The 14,757-nt window shown below is 47.7% G+C and overlaps 7 protein-coding genes across 7 annotated transcripts; 4 read left to right on the top strand and 3 right to left on the bottom strand.

Moving 5' to 3' along the window:
- Window positions 1–1,737: 1,737 nt before the first annotated feature.
- Window positions 1,738–3,268, top strand: Asppvi_008827 (uncharacterized protein; the record flags this gene model as incomplete). The annotated part of the gene is made up of 4 exons (XM_043304692.1): window positions 1,738–2,490; window positions 2,551–2,604; window positions 2,676–2,849; window positions 2,915–3,268. The coding sequence occupies 4 exons, from the start codon at window positions 1,738–1,740 to the stop codon at window positions 3,266–3,268; spliced, it is 1,335 nt and encodes a 444-aa protein (XP_043160627.1).
- A 526-nt stretch (window positions 3,269–3,794) lies between these two features.
- On the bottom strand, window positions 3,795–4,887 carry Asppvi_008826 (putative mitochondrial folate carrier protein Flx1; the record flags this gene model as incomplete). Its single annotated transcript, XM_043304691.1, has 3 exons — window positions 3,795–4,360; window positions 4,442–4,684; window positions 4,770–4,887. 3 exons carry the CDS (start codon window positions 4,885–4,887, stop codon window positions 3,795–3,797), a joined length of 927 nt encoding a protein of 308 aa, XP_043160626.1.
- A 1,416-nt stretch (window positions 4,888–6,303) lies between these two features.
- On the top strand, window positions 6,304–7,501 carry Asppvi_008825 (U2 snRNP complex subunit HSH49; the record flags this gene model as incomplete). Its single annotated transcript, XM_043304690.1, has 3 exons — window positions 6,304–6,323; window positions 6,395–6,770; window positions 6,839–7,501. 3 exons carry the CDS (start codon window positions 6,304–6,306, stop codon window positions 7,499–7,501), a joined length of 1,059 nt encoding a protein of 352 aa, XP_043160625.1.
- Window positions 7,502–8,201: 700 nt separating this feature from the next.
- On the bottom strand, window positions 8,202–8,635 carry Asppvi_008824 (DUF2015 domain-containing protein; the record flags this gene model as incomplete). Its single annotated transcript, XM_043304689.1, has 2 exons — window positions 8,202–8,521; window positions 8,581–8,635. The coding sequence occupies 2 exons, from the start codon at window positions 8,633–8,635 to the stop codon at window positions 8,202–8,204; spliced, it is 375 nt and encodes a 124-aa protein (XP_043160624.1).
- Window positions 8,636–9,262: 627 nt separating this feature from the next.
- Window positions 9,263–10,091, top strand: Asppvi_008823 (60S ribosomal protein L28; the record flags this gene model as incomplete). The annotated part of the gene is made up of 5 exons (XM_043304688.1): window positions 9,263–9,314; window positions 9,444–9,538; window positions 9,606–9,629; window positions 9,701–9,825; window positions 9,914–10,091. 5 exons carry the CDS (start codon window positions 9,263–9,265, stop codon window positions 10,089–10,091), a joined length of 474 nt encoding a protein of 157 aa, XP_043160623.1.
- A 1,607-nt stretch (window positions 10,092–11,698) lies between these two features.
- On the top strand, window positions 11,699–13,152 carry Asppvi_008822 (malate dehydrogenase; the record flags this gene model as incomplete). The annotated part of the gene is made up of 8 exons (XM_043304687.1): window positions 11,699–11,711; window positions 11,776–11,807; window positions 11,884–11,994; window positions 12,063–12,150; window positions 12,231–12,608; window positions 12,666–12,750; window positions 12,803–12,947; window positions 13,012–13,152. 8 exons carry the CDS (start codon window positions 11,699–11,701, stop codon window positions 13,150–13,152), a joined length of 993 nt encoding a protein of 330 aa, XP_043160622.1.
- Window positions 13,153–13,556: 404 nt separating this feature from the next.
- Window positions 13,557–14,318, bottom strand: Asppvi_008821 (trafficking protein particle complex subunit; the record flags this gene model as incomplete). The annotated part of the gene is made up of 4 exons (XM_043304686.1): window positions 13,557–13,688; window positions 13,749–13,838; window positions 13,926–14,043; window positions 14,191–14,318. 4 exons carry the CDS (start codon window positions 14,316–14,318, stop codon window positions 13,557–13,559), a joined length of 468 nt encoding a protein of 155 aa, XP_043160621.1.
- Window positions 14,319–14,757: the final 439 nt, after the last annotated feature.

The following is a 14,757-nucleotide window of genomic DNA, read 5'->3' as shown; positions in this document are numbered from 1 at the left end:
ATAAGCATTTCAATACCATTCGCTCCCAGTCAAGAATAAGGAATACCAGTAGCTTCACCTATGTGCCCAATTTTTAAGAACATGAGTGGAAGGGTGACGTCTTTACTGTGAAATACTTGGCTATCTTATAAATTTCATCATTATTATTCAAGACCAATACTTCCTGGTTGTCACTTCAGCTCACTGGGGCCAACTGGGTGTACCTTACTCATTTCTGTTTCGCAACCAGTGAAATAACCTTGGGCAATCATGTCATCTAATTGGCAGCTTACTAGTACTTAACTAGGGCAATCTTCATTATTAAAGGTATCAACTCAACCTTGGGAATTGGCACATCATGCCTAAGACACTAGATGCTTAGTGGGGGGAGGGTCCCGCAATTGTATAGAAGGCTACTCCGTACCTCCCAATGTCCATCATGACCAAATAAAAAATAAATATGAATTGACAACAATAATAATAATTACTAAGGCACCAATCATTCTGTGGCCTGTGAAGTAGTACTACTAGTATTTTCCTTGAGTTTATATTCCTTATTAATGTTCATTTTGCTAAATTATGCATGGTTTTGAAGGTTGGGAATTCTCCAATTCCCACAGTACTCTCTTCAAGCTTATTGTTTTTCCGCCCAATCCTTGTGTTCATTTCCATTTTCTTTGCTTCCGCTATATTAATGCTTGTATTTTTATTTTATTTGTATTTTTATAATTTTATTTTATTTTATTATTTTATTTATTTAATTTAATTTTATTTTTTGTATTCTATCTTCTTTTTTAATTTAATTTTAAACTTTTTTGCCCTTCCTCTCTACCTATTTTGGTAATTATATATGCAGGTTCACTCATACAAACGTACATACTACTGTACTCTAAGTAGGTAAGTGTCATCCTTTAGGTTAATCTCCTTAATGCTTTGTGTTGTGTCTCTTCTGATTGTGGTCTATAAGCCTTCAGCTAACTAAATTAGCAAGCTAGATCCTTGTCACTGACCACCCCCACTGCTTCCACTGTTCTGGGACACAGGGAAGAACAATTCAGTTATGAGGATCATGTAGGTATATGTAGTTCTAGATCACCACCACACGCACCCCCAAGAGGGGGGCGGAAACAAATGTACTGACTGGTCACTATTCACCGGCCAATATAAAAGAGATCTCACACTGAGTTGGATAAGCAAAAAAGACACTTAAAGTGGACAGTCGCTGATAACCTCGATCTCCTTCTTATTCAATTACCCCATATCTTTCAATTTCTCATTGTTCACATTGTCATATATTGATTTGCCTTTGCTCAGTCTTCCCACTCTCACTACCCAGGAAGGCCAGGTCTTGCCAGTGCACCAGTACACAAATACCTGCAGTCTCTATTGTGGGTACTTTGACCATCCAACTTATGACATTGCCTTGCTTACCTTCAAAGGCTCGTTCCTAAGATCTTCTGCGTCTCTGACCTATCTCATCCACACGAGTATACTGGTATCTCTTTGCTTTTCTGGAAGCTGGCATTGGGGGATCGAAAACTACCTTACCGAAGACCTGGCACAGCAATTTAAACCTCAAAAGCCTTCGAGAGCCCAACTGTGCCTCCTCACGTAGTAGGGGCTGTCGAGGAGACCTCTATGGGATTTTTGGATCCTCGCCGTCCTTCTGCCAAGAGAAACCGAGAGAGATAGATTTTGGAATCCAGAGGGTCGGGGGTCCCACGACATCTAAGGTTATCTCACCTTGCTCGCGACACAATGGAAACAGCAGAACCAGTTTCATACGAGTTCACCGGCCATACAATGGGTTCAATGGCTCCTCGTCGGTTACTGCACGCGGGCCTTGGGTCAAACTTCTCTTATTACAATAACCCGACTTCCTCCTTTCCTTTGCCCTATCACCAATCGTCTTCCGCGCCGTATGGTTTCAGTCATACGATAAACCAGCACCCTCATCAACTCCCGGGCTATCAACACTTCTATCTTACCGGTCACCCATCGCTCAGTTCGCAGCCAGTACGTCTCTCGTCTGAACCGCCAACCGTTCAACAGATTCCCGACATCCGCCCCGCGAAGAACGCCATCAGTCGCACTGTGAGAAAGCCATTAGCAAAGTTGGAACAGAGCGTATCATCGCAACCTGTTGCAGCGGCTCAACTGCCTGCCACTGGGGATACCCAGGAGAAGGGCCCTGGCTCGGCTGAGATTGAGTTCTCAACTGAGGTAGACATCCTTATGAAAGCTATTCAAGCAAAAGCTGTCCCCCAACAGTCGGCTCTACAGTCGTTACCGCCGCTCCAACAGTTGACACACAGCGGTGAGAATGGCTTCTCTCAGACCTTTGCCATGGCCTCGTCGACTTCGCGATGCAACATGGCGGTTGAGGAGCTCGCTTCCCGGCCGGGAAAGAAACGCAAATACATATGCCGAATTCCCAACTGTGGGAAGAGCTTTGCCCAGAAGACTCATTTGGATATCCACATGAGGGCCCACACAGGGGATAAGCCCTTTGTAAGTGCTCCCAACAATACTCTCGGAACCTCTCTTTCTGACATTGCGTTTGGTCGTAAGGTATGCAAAGAGCCTTCGTGCGGACAGCGTTTCTCCCAACTGGGCAATCTCAAGGTAACGCACCGAGAGAACCCCCATGCCAATGAAGAAGAAATCGCATCCTGACATATAATGCTCATAACTAGACACACCAACGACGCCATACGGGCGAAAAGCCCTTCTCATGTGATATCTGCCAGAAGCGATTCGCCCAAAGAGGCAATGTTCGTGCCCACAAGATCACTCACCAACATGCTAAGCCCTTCACTTGTCTACTCGATGACTGTGGGAAACAGTTCACTCAGCTGGGTAACCTCAAGGTATAGTGTCTCAAGAAACACGTGGCTCTCTTCCTAGAGACTTTCCGAGCTAACGGATTGAACAGTCGCACCAAAACAAGTTCCACGCCGCTACGCTAAGGACCTTGACTCTCAAGTTTTCTCAAATGTCCGAGGCACATCTCATGAACCCCCAGGATCGCCAGCTTTGGGAATACTTTGCCACCCTCTATAAAAACAGCAACAAAGGCATCAAGGGTCGTGGCAAGGATCGGAGGATCTCCCCCACGTCCAAGTCCAATGACGGTTCTGCTGCGTGCACGCGAATGCAATCTTTCGAAAGTGATGAGGACGTCAAGGTGTCACGCGGCAGTCGTGAAGCCTCGTCTGCCTATACTGGCAGCTCCAGCGGAGAAGAAGAAGACCCCGAAACCTATTACACCGATAGAAGAGGTCATTGACCAGTGTTATTCCAGTCATTCAGCTTCGCGTTCATTTTGTGCCCCTTGGGCTTTCTTTTTATTTCTTTTCTTTTTCTTTGAGATACCAAGTTTTGTCTGTCTTGGACTTGCGCTTCGTCCGCTCAGTTTATTGATGTACTTCTTACCTTCATTTGCTTTCAGGCTCATATGTTTTCTGGAGTTTGCGGGTGATAGTGTGATACGGGGTTTCTCGAGGGTTAGCATCAGAGGACAGCGCTGGGTTGCACGAAGGAGAGCGTCAATCTTGTACAAAAACCAACATCAGCAGACATGTTTCAGTATATAGGCTCACTTGTGGCTCGATCTACTAATTGTTGCCAATTGGCTGACACGAATTGAAGCATCAAGCTTAGGTGGACAATAGTCCCCAGACGGAGTTTTCGCTCTCATGGCTATGTCCATTGCTTAGATTATCTCTGCAAAGAGTCCCACCTGCCAGAACCCGAAGAACTGTGCTAACAATATGGGCTTTGCCAAGTGAATAACGGCCTCTACCGACGCGATGTTAAACTAGACATGACTTGGTATTCTCATATACCAGAAAGGTTACCCATGTGCTTGGTAGCACGCGGAGGAGGTTCGGGCCCAAGCCCTTGTAGAAACCAGCAAAACCTTCTTGAGCCCAAATCTGCGCCATTGCATCACCAACACCACGATACACAAGGTGGGCGTCATATGTCTGCAAACGAGATCTCAGCACTTGGTATGGATAGGTGACACAGCCTGCGAAGATCTTTGAAAGGCTTGAGGTGAGAAAGAAGTCGAAGTTCCCCAATTGCCGTGCTGGTGTCGCCCCTGAGCCTATGCTATCGCCACTGGTACGCGATGCCGAATTCATCCTTGTACGATACGCTTTCAACTTCTCATACGCCATGAACTGAAAAGCTCCATGACTGACTCCGAATAAAGCGGGTAAAAGGCCCCGATAGAAGCCAGGGATACCCTCTGAGCGATAGATCTGTGCTACGCCGGTGGTGAAAGACGCATAGGCTCCGGGGGTGTTGGAACCGGTGGATAACATACGGGTTTTGATAACCCATATAGGATTCGTCAAAACTGATGTGGCAAGACCTAAAAAATATAATGCAATTAGCAAATGTGATTTCGTGAGCATTGGAGTCTAATGAAACGCAGATGGGCCAGAGATCGTACCTGCCAGTCCTGACGCAACAAAGTAGTCAGTCGAGGTGAGCTCCAGCACTCGAGAGCCGCGCAGCCTCCGCATCAGATCTTTGGTCTTCCCATAGCAAAGAAAGTACAGCCCCCAGCTTGTGGAATTGCCGATGATGTTTGGTGTTAACCCTCGGTAGAATGCGGTGATTCCGCCCTCACGGCGTGCAATATCACGGATGACACGGAGCGATCCACCAAGTTGAGAAGGCGAGGATCGGTCGACTAAGTCTCATTTTGCGCATGTGTAAGCTCCATGAAGATGTCTTCCCACCTACTCGGAAAGTAGTATACGCATCGAGTCACGTACCCTGTAGCCTTGTCTTTAATAAATCTAGCGGATGGAGGCAGAGCGTAGAGACTATTCCCGCTGTAAATCCTGCTATGGTCTCCACAAAGGATGACGACAGGCCATCCTTAATAGTCATGAAACTCGTGTGTGATTCTTCGGAATCTTTTGGGAGCGCGTGAACGGACTTTCGGGAGAGCCAATTTTTGAAACGGCGTGCATGAAAGTTTGCGCAAACTTGCGGGTCTGCTTTTCTTGCTTCTCGGCAATAAGCGTAGCAATCCGGTGAGGCGGTTTAACTCCGCGCAATTGTTCAGGTTGAGGTGATGGCCGCTAAATGACATCCTACAGGTGAGCGAAGGGCAGAACGATTCGACAAACCTATATACACATACGAATCTTTCTCGATAAATGAACCGCATTCCTGCGAGGATGAGCCCATTTGCCGCGAGATATTGGTTTGGCCAAATGAATGTTAGGACGGCATTGCATTTCTCGAAGAAATTCATCAGTCTATTAAAAGTCCAGAACAGTTCGCAAACATTAAACAATTTAGAATACATGAGTGTCAATGTGATCTCCAAAACATCGACATGAAGTATGAAAGACGGCTCGAGATCTCCAAAACATCGACATGAAGTATGAAAGAGGGCTCGAGATCTTCATTACCTCCTCTTAGCCTTTGTGTCCGGGAGAGAGTCAGGTGCCGAGGATGATAATGAGAATGCGACTCCAGTCTGAAAACCAATTTTCATAATTCCCGATTCCTGTCATCGTCTTCTTTAAGCGAGGGGCGAAAACAACCTGTCGGGAGAATCAGCTGCCTGGGATCGAACGAGTAAGATTTCGCTGAGGTATTACTTGAAGAGCGAGGGTCTGGGTTCGCTGTATGTGTAGCCTGTTTCTCGTCGTCAGTATTTCTGATATGATTAAGATCTGGGGGCGAGTTGCATACCCAGATAGATGATCAGAGGCAGATAGCCACTGTGTAAAAAGGACCGTCAATACCGTAGCCAGAAAGAAAAAACCTGGGCAAAAGGGGGTATTACTAGTGGATAGCGACTCTGGAGACGTCAATGACCTTGGAGATTCGCTCCTGGATATCAAAACGTCTGGTTAGCAGGGGACATATAGGCGAAGAACATTTCCATTGACGGAAGATCCAACCTTAGTCTCCTCGGAAAACTGAACCATTTCGGCGAATGAACGGGAAATAAATATATCAATACTCAGACTTTGGAGTCAGGAAAGGCGAGCAGAGACAGCGCAGGAAGTTATGGTATGCGGAGTGCTTGGGCGGAGTTAGAGACGAGCAAGTGAAGCTCAAGAGTTTTCCGGGAACTTTCAATACAAAAAAAGCTACCCCCCAAAGTCCGCAAGATACCCGTTCTTGCAAACCACATCCAACACGTCCCGCGCTCGTTCTGGACTTACAACCATTGTCACGTCTGACACACATCAATTTTGTCCAGACTGTTGTCTATCTTCCACTATCCCTCAACGAGAATTTGATTCCAAGACAAAAGTCAGATACCTTAAATTGAGAGTCGGCAACATGTCCGGCGCGAGGCATTGGTGAGTAAGCGCTTTTTACTTACGACACAACGCTACCAAAAAGATTGACCAGAAGGTTCTCAAATTTCTAGGGAGCAAGATAAGGAGGCCACCGTTTACATTGGTAATCTCGATGAGCGTGTTACCGATAGCCTGGTATGGGAGCTGATGCTGCAGGCTGGGCGCATCGTTAATGTTCACCTTCCCAAAGATCGAGTGACGCAGTCACACCAGGGTTACGGCTTTGTTGAATTCATAAGCGAGGAGGATGCTGAATATGCTTCGCGAATAATGAACGGGATTCGGCTTTATGGGAAACCAATACGAGTCAACAAGGCATCTGCCGATAAACAAAAAGCCGTGGAAATCGGAGCAGAGCTCTTCGTTGGAAACCTTGATCCTTTGGTCACGGAGCAGGTCCTCTATGACACGTTCAGTCGCTTCGGAACGCTCGTCAATATTCCAAAGGTAAGGCTACGATAAATCCCACCTAATAAAGGATTTGTCCTCTTCTGCGACAAGCTAACAAACTGTAGGTTGCACGCGATGATAACAACCTTTCCAAGGGCTATGGATTCGTATCATTTGCCGACTTCGAGTCCTCAGATGCTGCTATCGCCAACATGAACGGGCAATATCTAATGAACAAACAAGTTTCCGTGCAGTACGCCTATAAAAAAGACGGCAAAGGCGAACGGCATGGTGATCAGGCAGAACGAATGCTGGCTGCGCAGGCTCGCAAGCATAATGTTCGTCCGCCAACGCAGCCGCTTCCTCCGCAATTCACCAACCCAGGCACTCCTATGGCGGCCGCTGGGATGGCTAATGGAGACGGCACACAAGCGTTGAGCGCCGCTCCACCGGAATTAGCGACGGGAAGAGGCGTACCGCCGCCTAACTTGGGCTTTCAGAACGCACCTCCGCCACAAGCTAATCGACAACTCCCTCCTATTGCTCCCTTGGCAAACCCACCTCCCGGTTTACCAGCAAGACCTCCGCCCTCGCAAGCTGGTTACGGTGGCCCCCAGACGTTTCTCCCCCCTGCTTTCAATACTGCTGGTCAACAGCCACCCTTCACACAGCAAGCAGCACCGCCGCCGGGGTTCGCGCCACCGGGTTTCGGTCCTCCATCAGGAACCCCCAACCCTCCACCATTACCACCGGGCTTCCAGCAACCTGGTTATGGCGGCGGCCGCTGAGCTTTGGGTCGGTTGCATTCGCCTTTTAAACGTGCATTGATGCAGAAATATATCTCATGCATCACTTTTGACGAAAATGGTCTTTTCCCAGAGTTTCGCCGCGTTACGAGCCGAAGAGAGCATGTAGTTCAGGTGATTCCCTAACTATGGTATTAAAGCACACCACTACATGGCAGATCATCTGTTCTCCAGGAACACTATTGACCTAACTAATCCGTTGGTAATGAGATAAAAGTTTGGGTGGAAATTACATGATTGATCAGGGCTTATATATTCCTTCCATTAGGTAGTCTTGCTGTCAGGCAGCACGTTATTACCCAAAGTGGTATCATTCACCGATGGGTATATATTGCGATTGTGCTTGATTCACGTGAGACTTGGCAAGTGAACCGGTCTTGGCATCTAGCTATACAGACCAAACTACGAAAATGGCCAGCATGTTCTGATTACGATAGAAGAAGTGTCATTCCATAGCATCAAATAATTCCTTCATAGCTGTTTCCTTCTGCGTGTTCGCAAAATTGGAAGGAGAATAAGGACAAGCACGATGAACGTAAGGAAATGAGAGAAAGGGCAAAAGAAAGCTGGGTCAGCGAAGAAGAGCAACTGGTGCTTCGAAGGCAGATTTCCAAATGAGAGCACAAACGATAGGCGACAGGAACAGCGTATAGAGAATTAGAAATTGGAGCAGGAGTAGTGGTTAAGAGAATGACACGAACTTGGGGTCCCTTGGCCGACCGTCGGGACCGATATTGTGGGTAGCAAACCGTCGTTCTGTGTAGATGCGTCGAGCTTCATCGAAGTTAACATTCTGCGTCTTCATAATCTTCTGCACCTCGCGTTTTGCTTTGTTGTCTAAACCGGCTCTTGTGTCGCCATCTGCGATGTTGGACGATATATCAAATTGTGATGAGGAGAGGCCCGCCTCCAGATCACCCGCAAAGCTGGAGGGAAGGCGAGTATAAAGATGATCCGGGACTGGGATTAACGGCAACCACCGGGACCGGGTGAGGTAAAGCGCTGCCAACGGGCGTCAGATTGGTTACAACCGAGATATACAGCTTGTGGATCAGACATACCGGTCCCGCAAATCACGACAGCAAAGGTGAGGAAATAAAGAGTATAGTATGCCATAGTGAACCGCGTATATGCAATTACACGGACTTCAGCAAGTAAATATTGATGTTGCTATGTTAGTTAATATGACTTCCTACTGCGGATGTACCGGAATATTGGCGGAAAGGCAGAAGGGATTCGTGATGTGTGGCAATTCCTCAAGGATTCATCCAGGTAGAAGCCAGTAACGTGTGATGCTGGCTGGGCAGGATACTGCCACAACCAGCTACAAAGTAAGCATCTGAGCAGAAAGATGGTGAAATATAATTGGCACTCAAAATATCGTGTCCAACAGTGTTGAAGCCAGATCAATATCAAGCTGAGATAGGCAGGTTTGGATGGAGTCGGTACCTTGGCTAGCACGTAAGGTACGGATAAGGTAACTAGCTCATCAGCATCAAGATATGATTGGAAGCAGCCTGGCCTGTGTGGGGACGAGGGGGAAGGTGCGCTTCTTTGGGGCTCTTCCTGAATGGCCTAACCTTGAAGGTCAGACTATGCCGAAAATGGTCGCCTTAGCGAGGTCGTTGGCTGCTGTTCTTGGCACGGGCGCGCACAATAACGATCCCGGGTAATTAAAGTATACCAGCCTCGCGTCGAGTTCGATCTGTTCCAATTCAATCAGCTTGAAAGAGACATTTCACAATGGCCGCCGAAAGAACAAACGTTTCCAGCGACCTTGTCTGGCAGATCACTCGTACGTTTATCTGATTTTGCCGTTGCCTAAACTTTCTGCTCCAGAGTAACGGAGTTTTCTGTGTTTTTTGCTCTGTCCATACTATCCGTTCAGCTCCTTAATTCTTACTGATTCATATGCTCTGAACAGGCAGCCAGAATGCTTTTCTGGTCAAGCGGAGGACCGGTGGTGGCTCCCAGTTCTCCCGCGATCCCCTGAACCTGCAAAACAAGCACTCTTTCAAGGTACGATCCTGAAGATTCATCATGATTTCAATGGCAATAGAAACGCTGACTTCAACACTTTATATAGTATGCTGGCTATGCCAACACCAAGGTATTTCATACATCATCAACTTGCAGACTTTCAATAATAAAGAAGAATCGTATCTGAACTCTTATGAACAGGCGGTCGGTGTTCAGGCTACTGAGAACGGCGGTGTTGTTGTCATCACCAAGAAGCCTGGCAACCCTCAGCAGCCCGCAAAGAACGTGGTCAGCGTCAGCTGGGGCCCTAACGCTGCCACCCGCAAGTAAGCAGAACAACTATTTCTCATCGATGGCCGGATGGCATTGTATCAGACCGGTTTTGCTAATCAGGGACATTGTTCTATGGCGCAGGATCTACAAGGCTGTAGCAAGCAAGACCGCCAAGAACGGCTACCGCGCCGACCTCCGTGAAGACGCCGTTGCTCGTGTGAGCGCCATCCGTCGCTCCCAGAAGCCCAAGAAGGACGCTCCCCCCAAGAAGCTCAGAGGCACTCAGGCCAGAAAGGCTGCGGAGCAGAAGTCGGAGTAAATACAAATCTCAGAGCAACGAAAATGCCGAAGACGAGAGGTCAAGGAACGGGCGCGTCGACTGAAATAGAGCCGTGCTGGTCAAGGGCGAAAGCGTCCCTGTAATTTAGCAATATCATTATTCGGTATTGTCTTTCCGAGGCCATCAGCAATCTCAGCACCATAAAAAGAAAGCGAGAATCAAATGCCGTGCAGGTTGATTGGGTCCAGATTAGGTTTGCCGTGCAATAGGATAAAAGTTTCGTAATGTAGCTCGCCTAATTTTCTCTGTTAGATTTCCTACATGGACATTACTTGCAGTTGGCACATGTTCCCGGATTTTGAACGACTGCGGCCGCTTGTCGGGCCGAAACGTATTCTAGAACCTGTTGGGACAAAACTTGGAGCTTTCAGCTTTTGCCGGAGTAACACTTAACATCCGCCTTTTCCCGAATTCATGATGGATAAATTGTATCAACTCACAAACTCGGTAGGTTCCTCGGTGTTGCATATCGTGGAACACGAAAATTGCCGGAACCTGGGGCGCTTCGGATTGGATCAAGTCGACTCTGACGTACGTTTATGGACCAAGACACAAGAGGAAGTTTCTCGGCCTGTATCATGACAGTACCGTCGGGAACATGGACATAGGTACACTGTGAACTGGATGTAGGATATAGATATGTACGTCCGGTGCTCTATAGACTAGGTAAACAGTCTCAGCAAGGTGAAACTAATAGATGATGCGAGAAGGATATCCCAAGTTCATTCTTCTTTATAAGCCTACCATAACATCTGATGACAAGAGTATAGGTAGCGGTTAATACCGATGGATAAGTTCGCGGTTGATCTTCCTTGGGTAATTAGGTGTCTTAAGGTAGGAAGTTTCCGGTAAGATCAATGATTACTCTGTACCTAGATACCCAAACATCGGACTAGAACTGTGGGAGGCTCTCCATGTGATCTCCGTTGTCCGTCTACCCCTCCGCAACGCAGGTCTGTATGAGAGCAACAGAGCTATAATCATAATAATTAGTCTTAATAAAAACTGAATAATGGTTGGACATACATACATTACTTCCTTACCTACCCGAGACAGTAGTGATGGGTAGCATACCTGGCTTACGTACCTGGCCGTCGCCGGGTTCCTGTATCTATAAGAACTAGTTAATTGCCATTATTATTATGATTGTGCAGAGAAGTTGTGGCTCTTGTCTTGCTATTCCAGATCTCCATCTCTAAAGACATTGCCAGGTCATCATCAATCCCTCAAGAAATGTAGGTCCAGTGCGATCTATCCACCAAAATATAGCTCTGGTTTCTACTATTCCCACTGTTGTTTGTTCCTTCCCCGAATATGGCGCGTTGTTTGTTCCCGTTTGGTTTACCGTTTACCCCTCCCTACAGGCTCCCTGCATGCCCCTCCGTAGCTCCCTCTATCCCTCCTGCTCCACCCCCGCTCAAACCTCAAGTGCTTTCTTTCACCCTCGGTCGTTGTTCTTCCATCCACAATTTCCCAATCTTGCGTTGATTCGGTTCTGTCTGTCCGTCATACTCACACGCGATACAGATACGTTGCTTTCTTGTTCTTAATCAGCAGCTACCAAGCATAAGCTCTAATCTCTCATCATGGTCAAGGCAGGTAAGCATCTGATCGACTTCCTCCAGAAACCACCGAGAGTCATCCTACTAATTCATCCCTACAGCTGTTCTCGGAGCCTCCGGTGGCATTGGCCAGGTGTGTAATCTCTGACTTCTGCGTCACCGCTCGTCACATAGTCACGTACTGATATTCATCCTTGTCGCGTTCCTAGCCTCTATCTCTTCTGTTGAAGGCATGCCCTCTGGTTGATGAGCTTGCTCTCTACGATGTCGTCAACACTCCGGGCGTCGCTACGGATCTGTCGCACATCTCTTCCGTCGCTGTATGTGACAACTTCCTAGACCCATCAACTCAAGTGACTCAATCCTCGTTCCTGACTCGCACTTGCAGAAAGTCTCCGGCTACCTTCCCAAAGACGATGGTCTGAAGAATGCTTTGACTGGCACTGATGTTGTCGTCATTCCTGCTGGAATCCCTCGTTAGTACTCCTACTCGCCAGAGATCTCAAAAAAAAAAAAAAAAAACTGCTGCTCTTCTGACTCGAATTCTTCCCAACAGGCAAGCCTGGCATGAGTCGTGACGATCTTTTCAAGGTGAATGCTGGTATCGTCCGCGACTTGGTGACGGGAATCGCACAGTACTGCCCCAAGGCTTTTGTACTCATCATCTCGAATCCTGTAAACTCCACCGTCCCAATCGCCGCTGAGGTGCTTAAGAAACAGGGTGTCTTCGACCCCAAACGCCTCTTTGGAGTCACCACTCTGGATGTTGTCCGTGCAGAGACCTTCACTCAAGAATATTCAGGCCAGAAGGATCCATCCAAGGTCCAAATCCCGGTTGTTGGCGGGCACTCTGGGGAGACCATCGTTCCCCTCTTCAGCAAGGCCTCCCCAGCTTTGAATATTCCTGCAGACAAGTATGACGCTCTCGTGAACCGTGAGTGTCTGCACTGTATCTACAAGTATTTGAAACTGGCGACTGACTCGTCCGTAGGTGTCCAGTTCGGCGGAGATGAGGTAGTCAAGGCTAAAGATGGCGCCGGCTCCGCCACTTTGTCCATGGCTTATGCTGGCTTCAGGTCTGCCACTTTCTCCAAAGCTTGAATTTGTCTCTCTGCTAATTCCAGGTAGATTTGCCGAAAGGATTATCAGGGCTTCGCAGGGCCAGTCAGGCATTGTCGAGCCCACTTTCATTTACTTGCGAGGCGTCACTGGTGGTGAGGAAATCGCCAACGAGACCGGTGTTGAGTTCTTCTCGACCCTTGTCGAACTCGGAGTAAGTGTTTTCACGTCTTGAGCACAAACCATTTCTCAGATAGTATATGCTAAATGCCAAAAAGCGTAATGGCGCGGAGAAAGCCATCAACATTCTCCAGGGCGTCACCGAGCAGGAAAAGAAGCTCCTCGAGGCTTGCACCAAGGGCCTTAAGGGCAACATCGAAAAGGGCATCGAATTCGCCAAGAATACCCCACCAAAGTAAACGCGCCTACCCCCGTCAAACAAGCTCACCCCCATTGGCCAGCCGCACCGTTGTCTTCCCTGAAGAGCACTTGTCGGTGGCATTTTCCCCTCCCCGAAGAGCTCACGAGAATTGAAAAGGACGTCGCTAATCAAAGCTATCCCGGAAAGATAGGCTTTAAACTATAAGGTTGATGAAGAAGGGTAGAGGAGGTCGCCGTGGGGCTGATCATTAGGTTCTTGAAATGCAGGGCCCTAGAGACATGCGTGCAGAAACGAATAAACCCTTTTTTACTTTTGTTTTTTAATGTGAGCCCTGTTGAGTGTAAAAGAGATAATTGAGTCTGCCATCCGGACAGAGACAAAAGGGGTCTTGGTTGTTATTTCATACTGGTGCCTTCTAGGCAATTTCTCCGTCCCAAGCGTTCAGGGCCTTGGCTGAACCGTTTTGATTTGGAACGTCGCCCCGGGAAGCTCAGAGGTTTCAGCTTGTACAGTGGTGGCAATGCCCATGTTCGATAAAGCACCACGAATGACGCCGCATGGAAACCAGAGAAACTGGGGTCGTGTCCAAATGTCAGAATGAGGTTGAAAGTAGGAATACGGGGTCTTGCCCACCACTTGTGCCATAGCAGTCGCCTCGCTTCGAGAAGCCGTGCTCATTCTTGCAAATGGTCGAAACGAGTTATCTGTGAGGACGTAGACACCCTGAAAGAGACGATATACCACTATCAGCTTCTATCCGTGAAGACTCAAGCGCACGAGTCTGGTGTAAAGTCGCTTCCGTGTACTAACCCGGTGATTTGTTTTCAAATTATCCACTTGTTTCCTGAAAAGTATCATCCACAGATCTTTGCACAAAAATTTGATAACGTCGAGATTGTCTGTGAAACGAGGGCGATCGCGAGAAAATCTGCCCGGTGAGAAGATGCGAGAGGCATATGTCAGCTGCATTTGCGTTCAGTCAAGCTCCGTTCAGGGAGATCCCCTCTGCCTTTTATGTTCATCCGAACACAGGTTCCATCCCTCGAGTACTAGACAGAATGTGTCGCTAGCTTACCGTTCCGCAAGTCCTTGACCAACTCGGTAGCCTATAGACTCTAGTCGAAAGAATGTCGACTCCCTGATTTCGTCATCATCTGAAGCTTTCTCATTGAGTGCCAATTCCCTCGCTAAGCGTTCGGCCATGGGAACGAGCTCTATTAGAAGAAAGTCTAGGCATGAAGTACTCAGGAAGCGAGCATGAGGATCAGAGCTATTGATAGATGAGACAGATGCATCAAACGACATCTCGATGAGTCCGTGTGGAAGTTGTCTGCGAGATATACAATACGTTATTCCCAATCTGAAAATTGCAGGATAACGTTAAACTTCAAGTCGGATAAACTTCGTTTTCCATATCCGTGATCGTGAGGATTTGCGGAGGTGGACTCAGGACTCCGCAACGTGGTTTGGACCTTTTTGATAAGGGTAATGCTTGGAGTTCGGACCTCCTTGACATACTCCGTACGCTTATTCCTAACTTCTGCCGCGCAACTTCTGTGATTACAACTCTCAAATAATCCAAGACCTATCAACTTCATCCTACTACACTGACAAATTCGACTTACTACAAATCTTTAAAGTG

Source organism: Aspergillus pseudoviridinutans (genome assembly GCF_018340605.1).
Source record: "Aspergillus pseudoviridinutans IFM 55266 DNA, scaffold_6, whole genome shotgun sequence".
Classification (NCBI taxonomy): Eukaryota; Fungi; Ascomycota; class Eurotiomycetes; order Eurotiales; family Aspergillaceae; genus Aspergillus; species Aspergillus pseudoviridinutans.
This window is presented reverse-complemented; position numbering and strand designations above follow the sequence as displayed.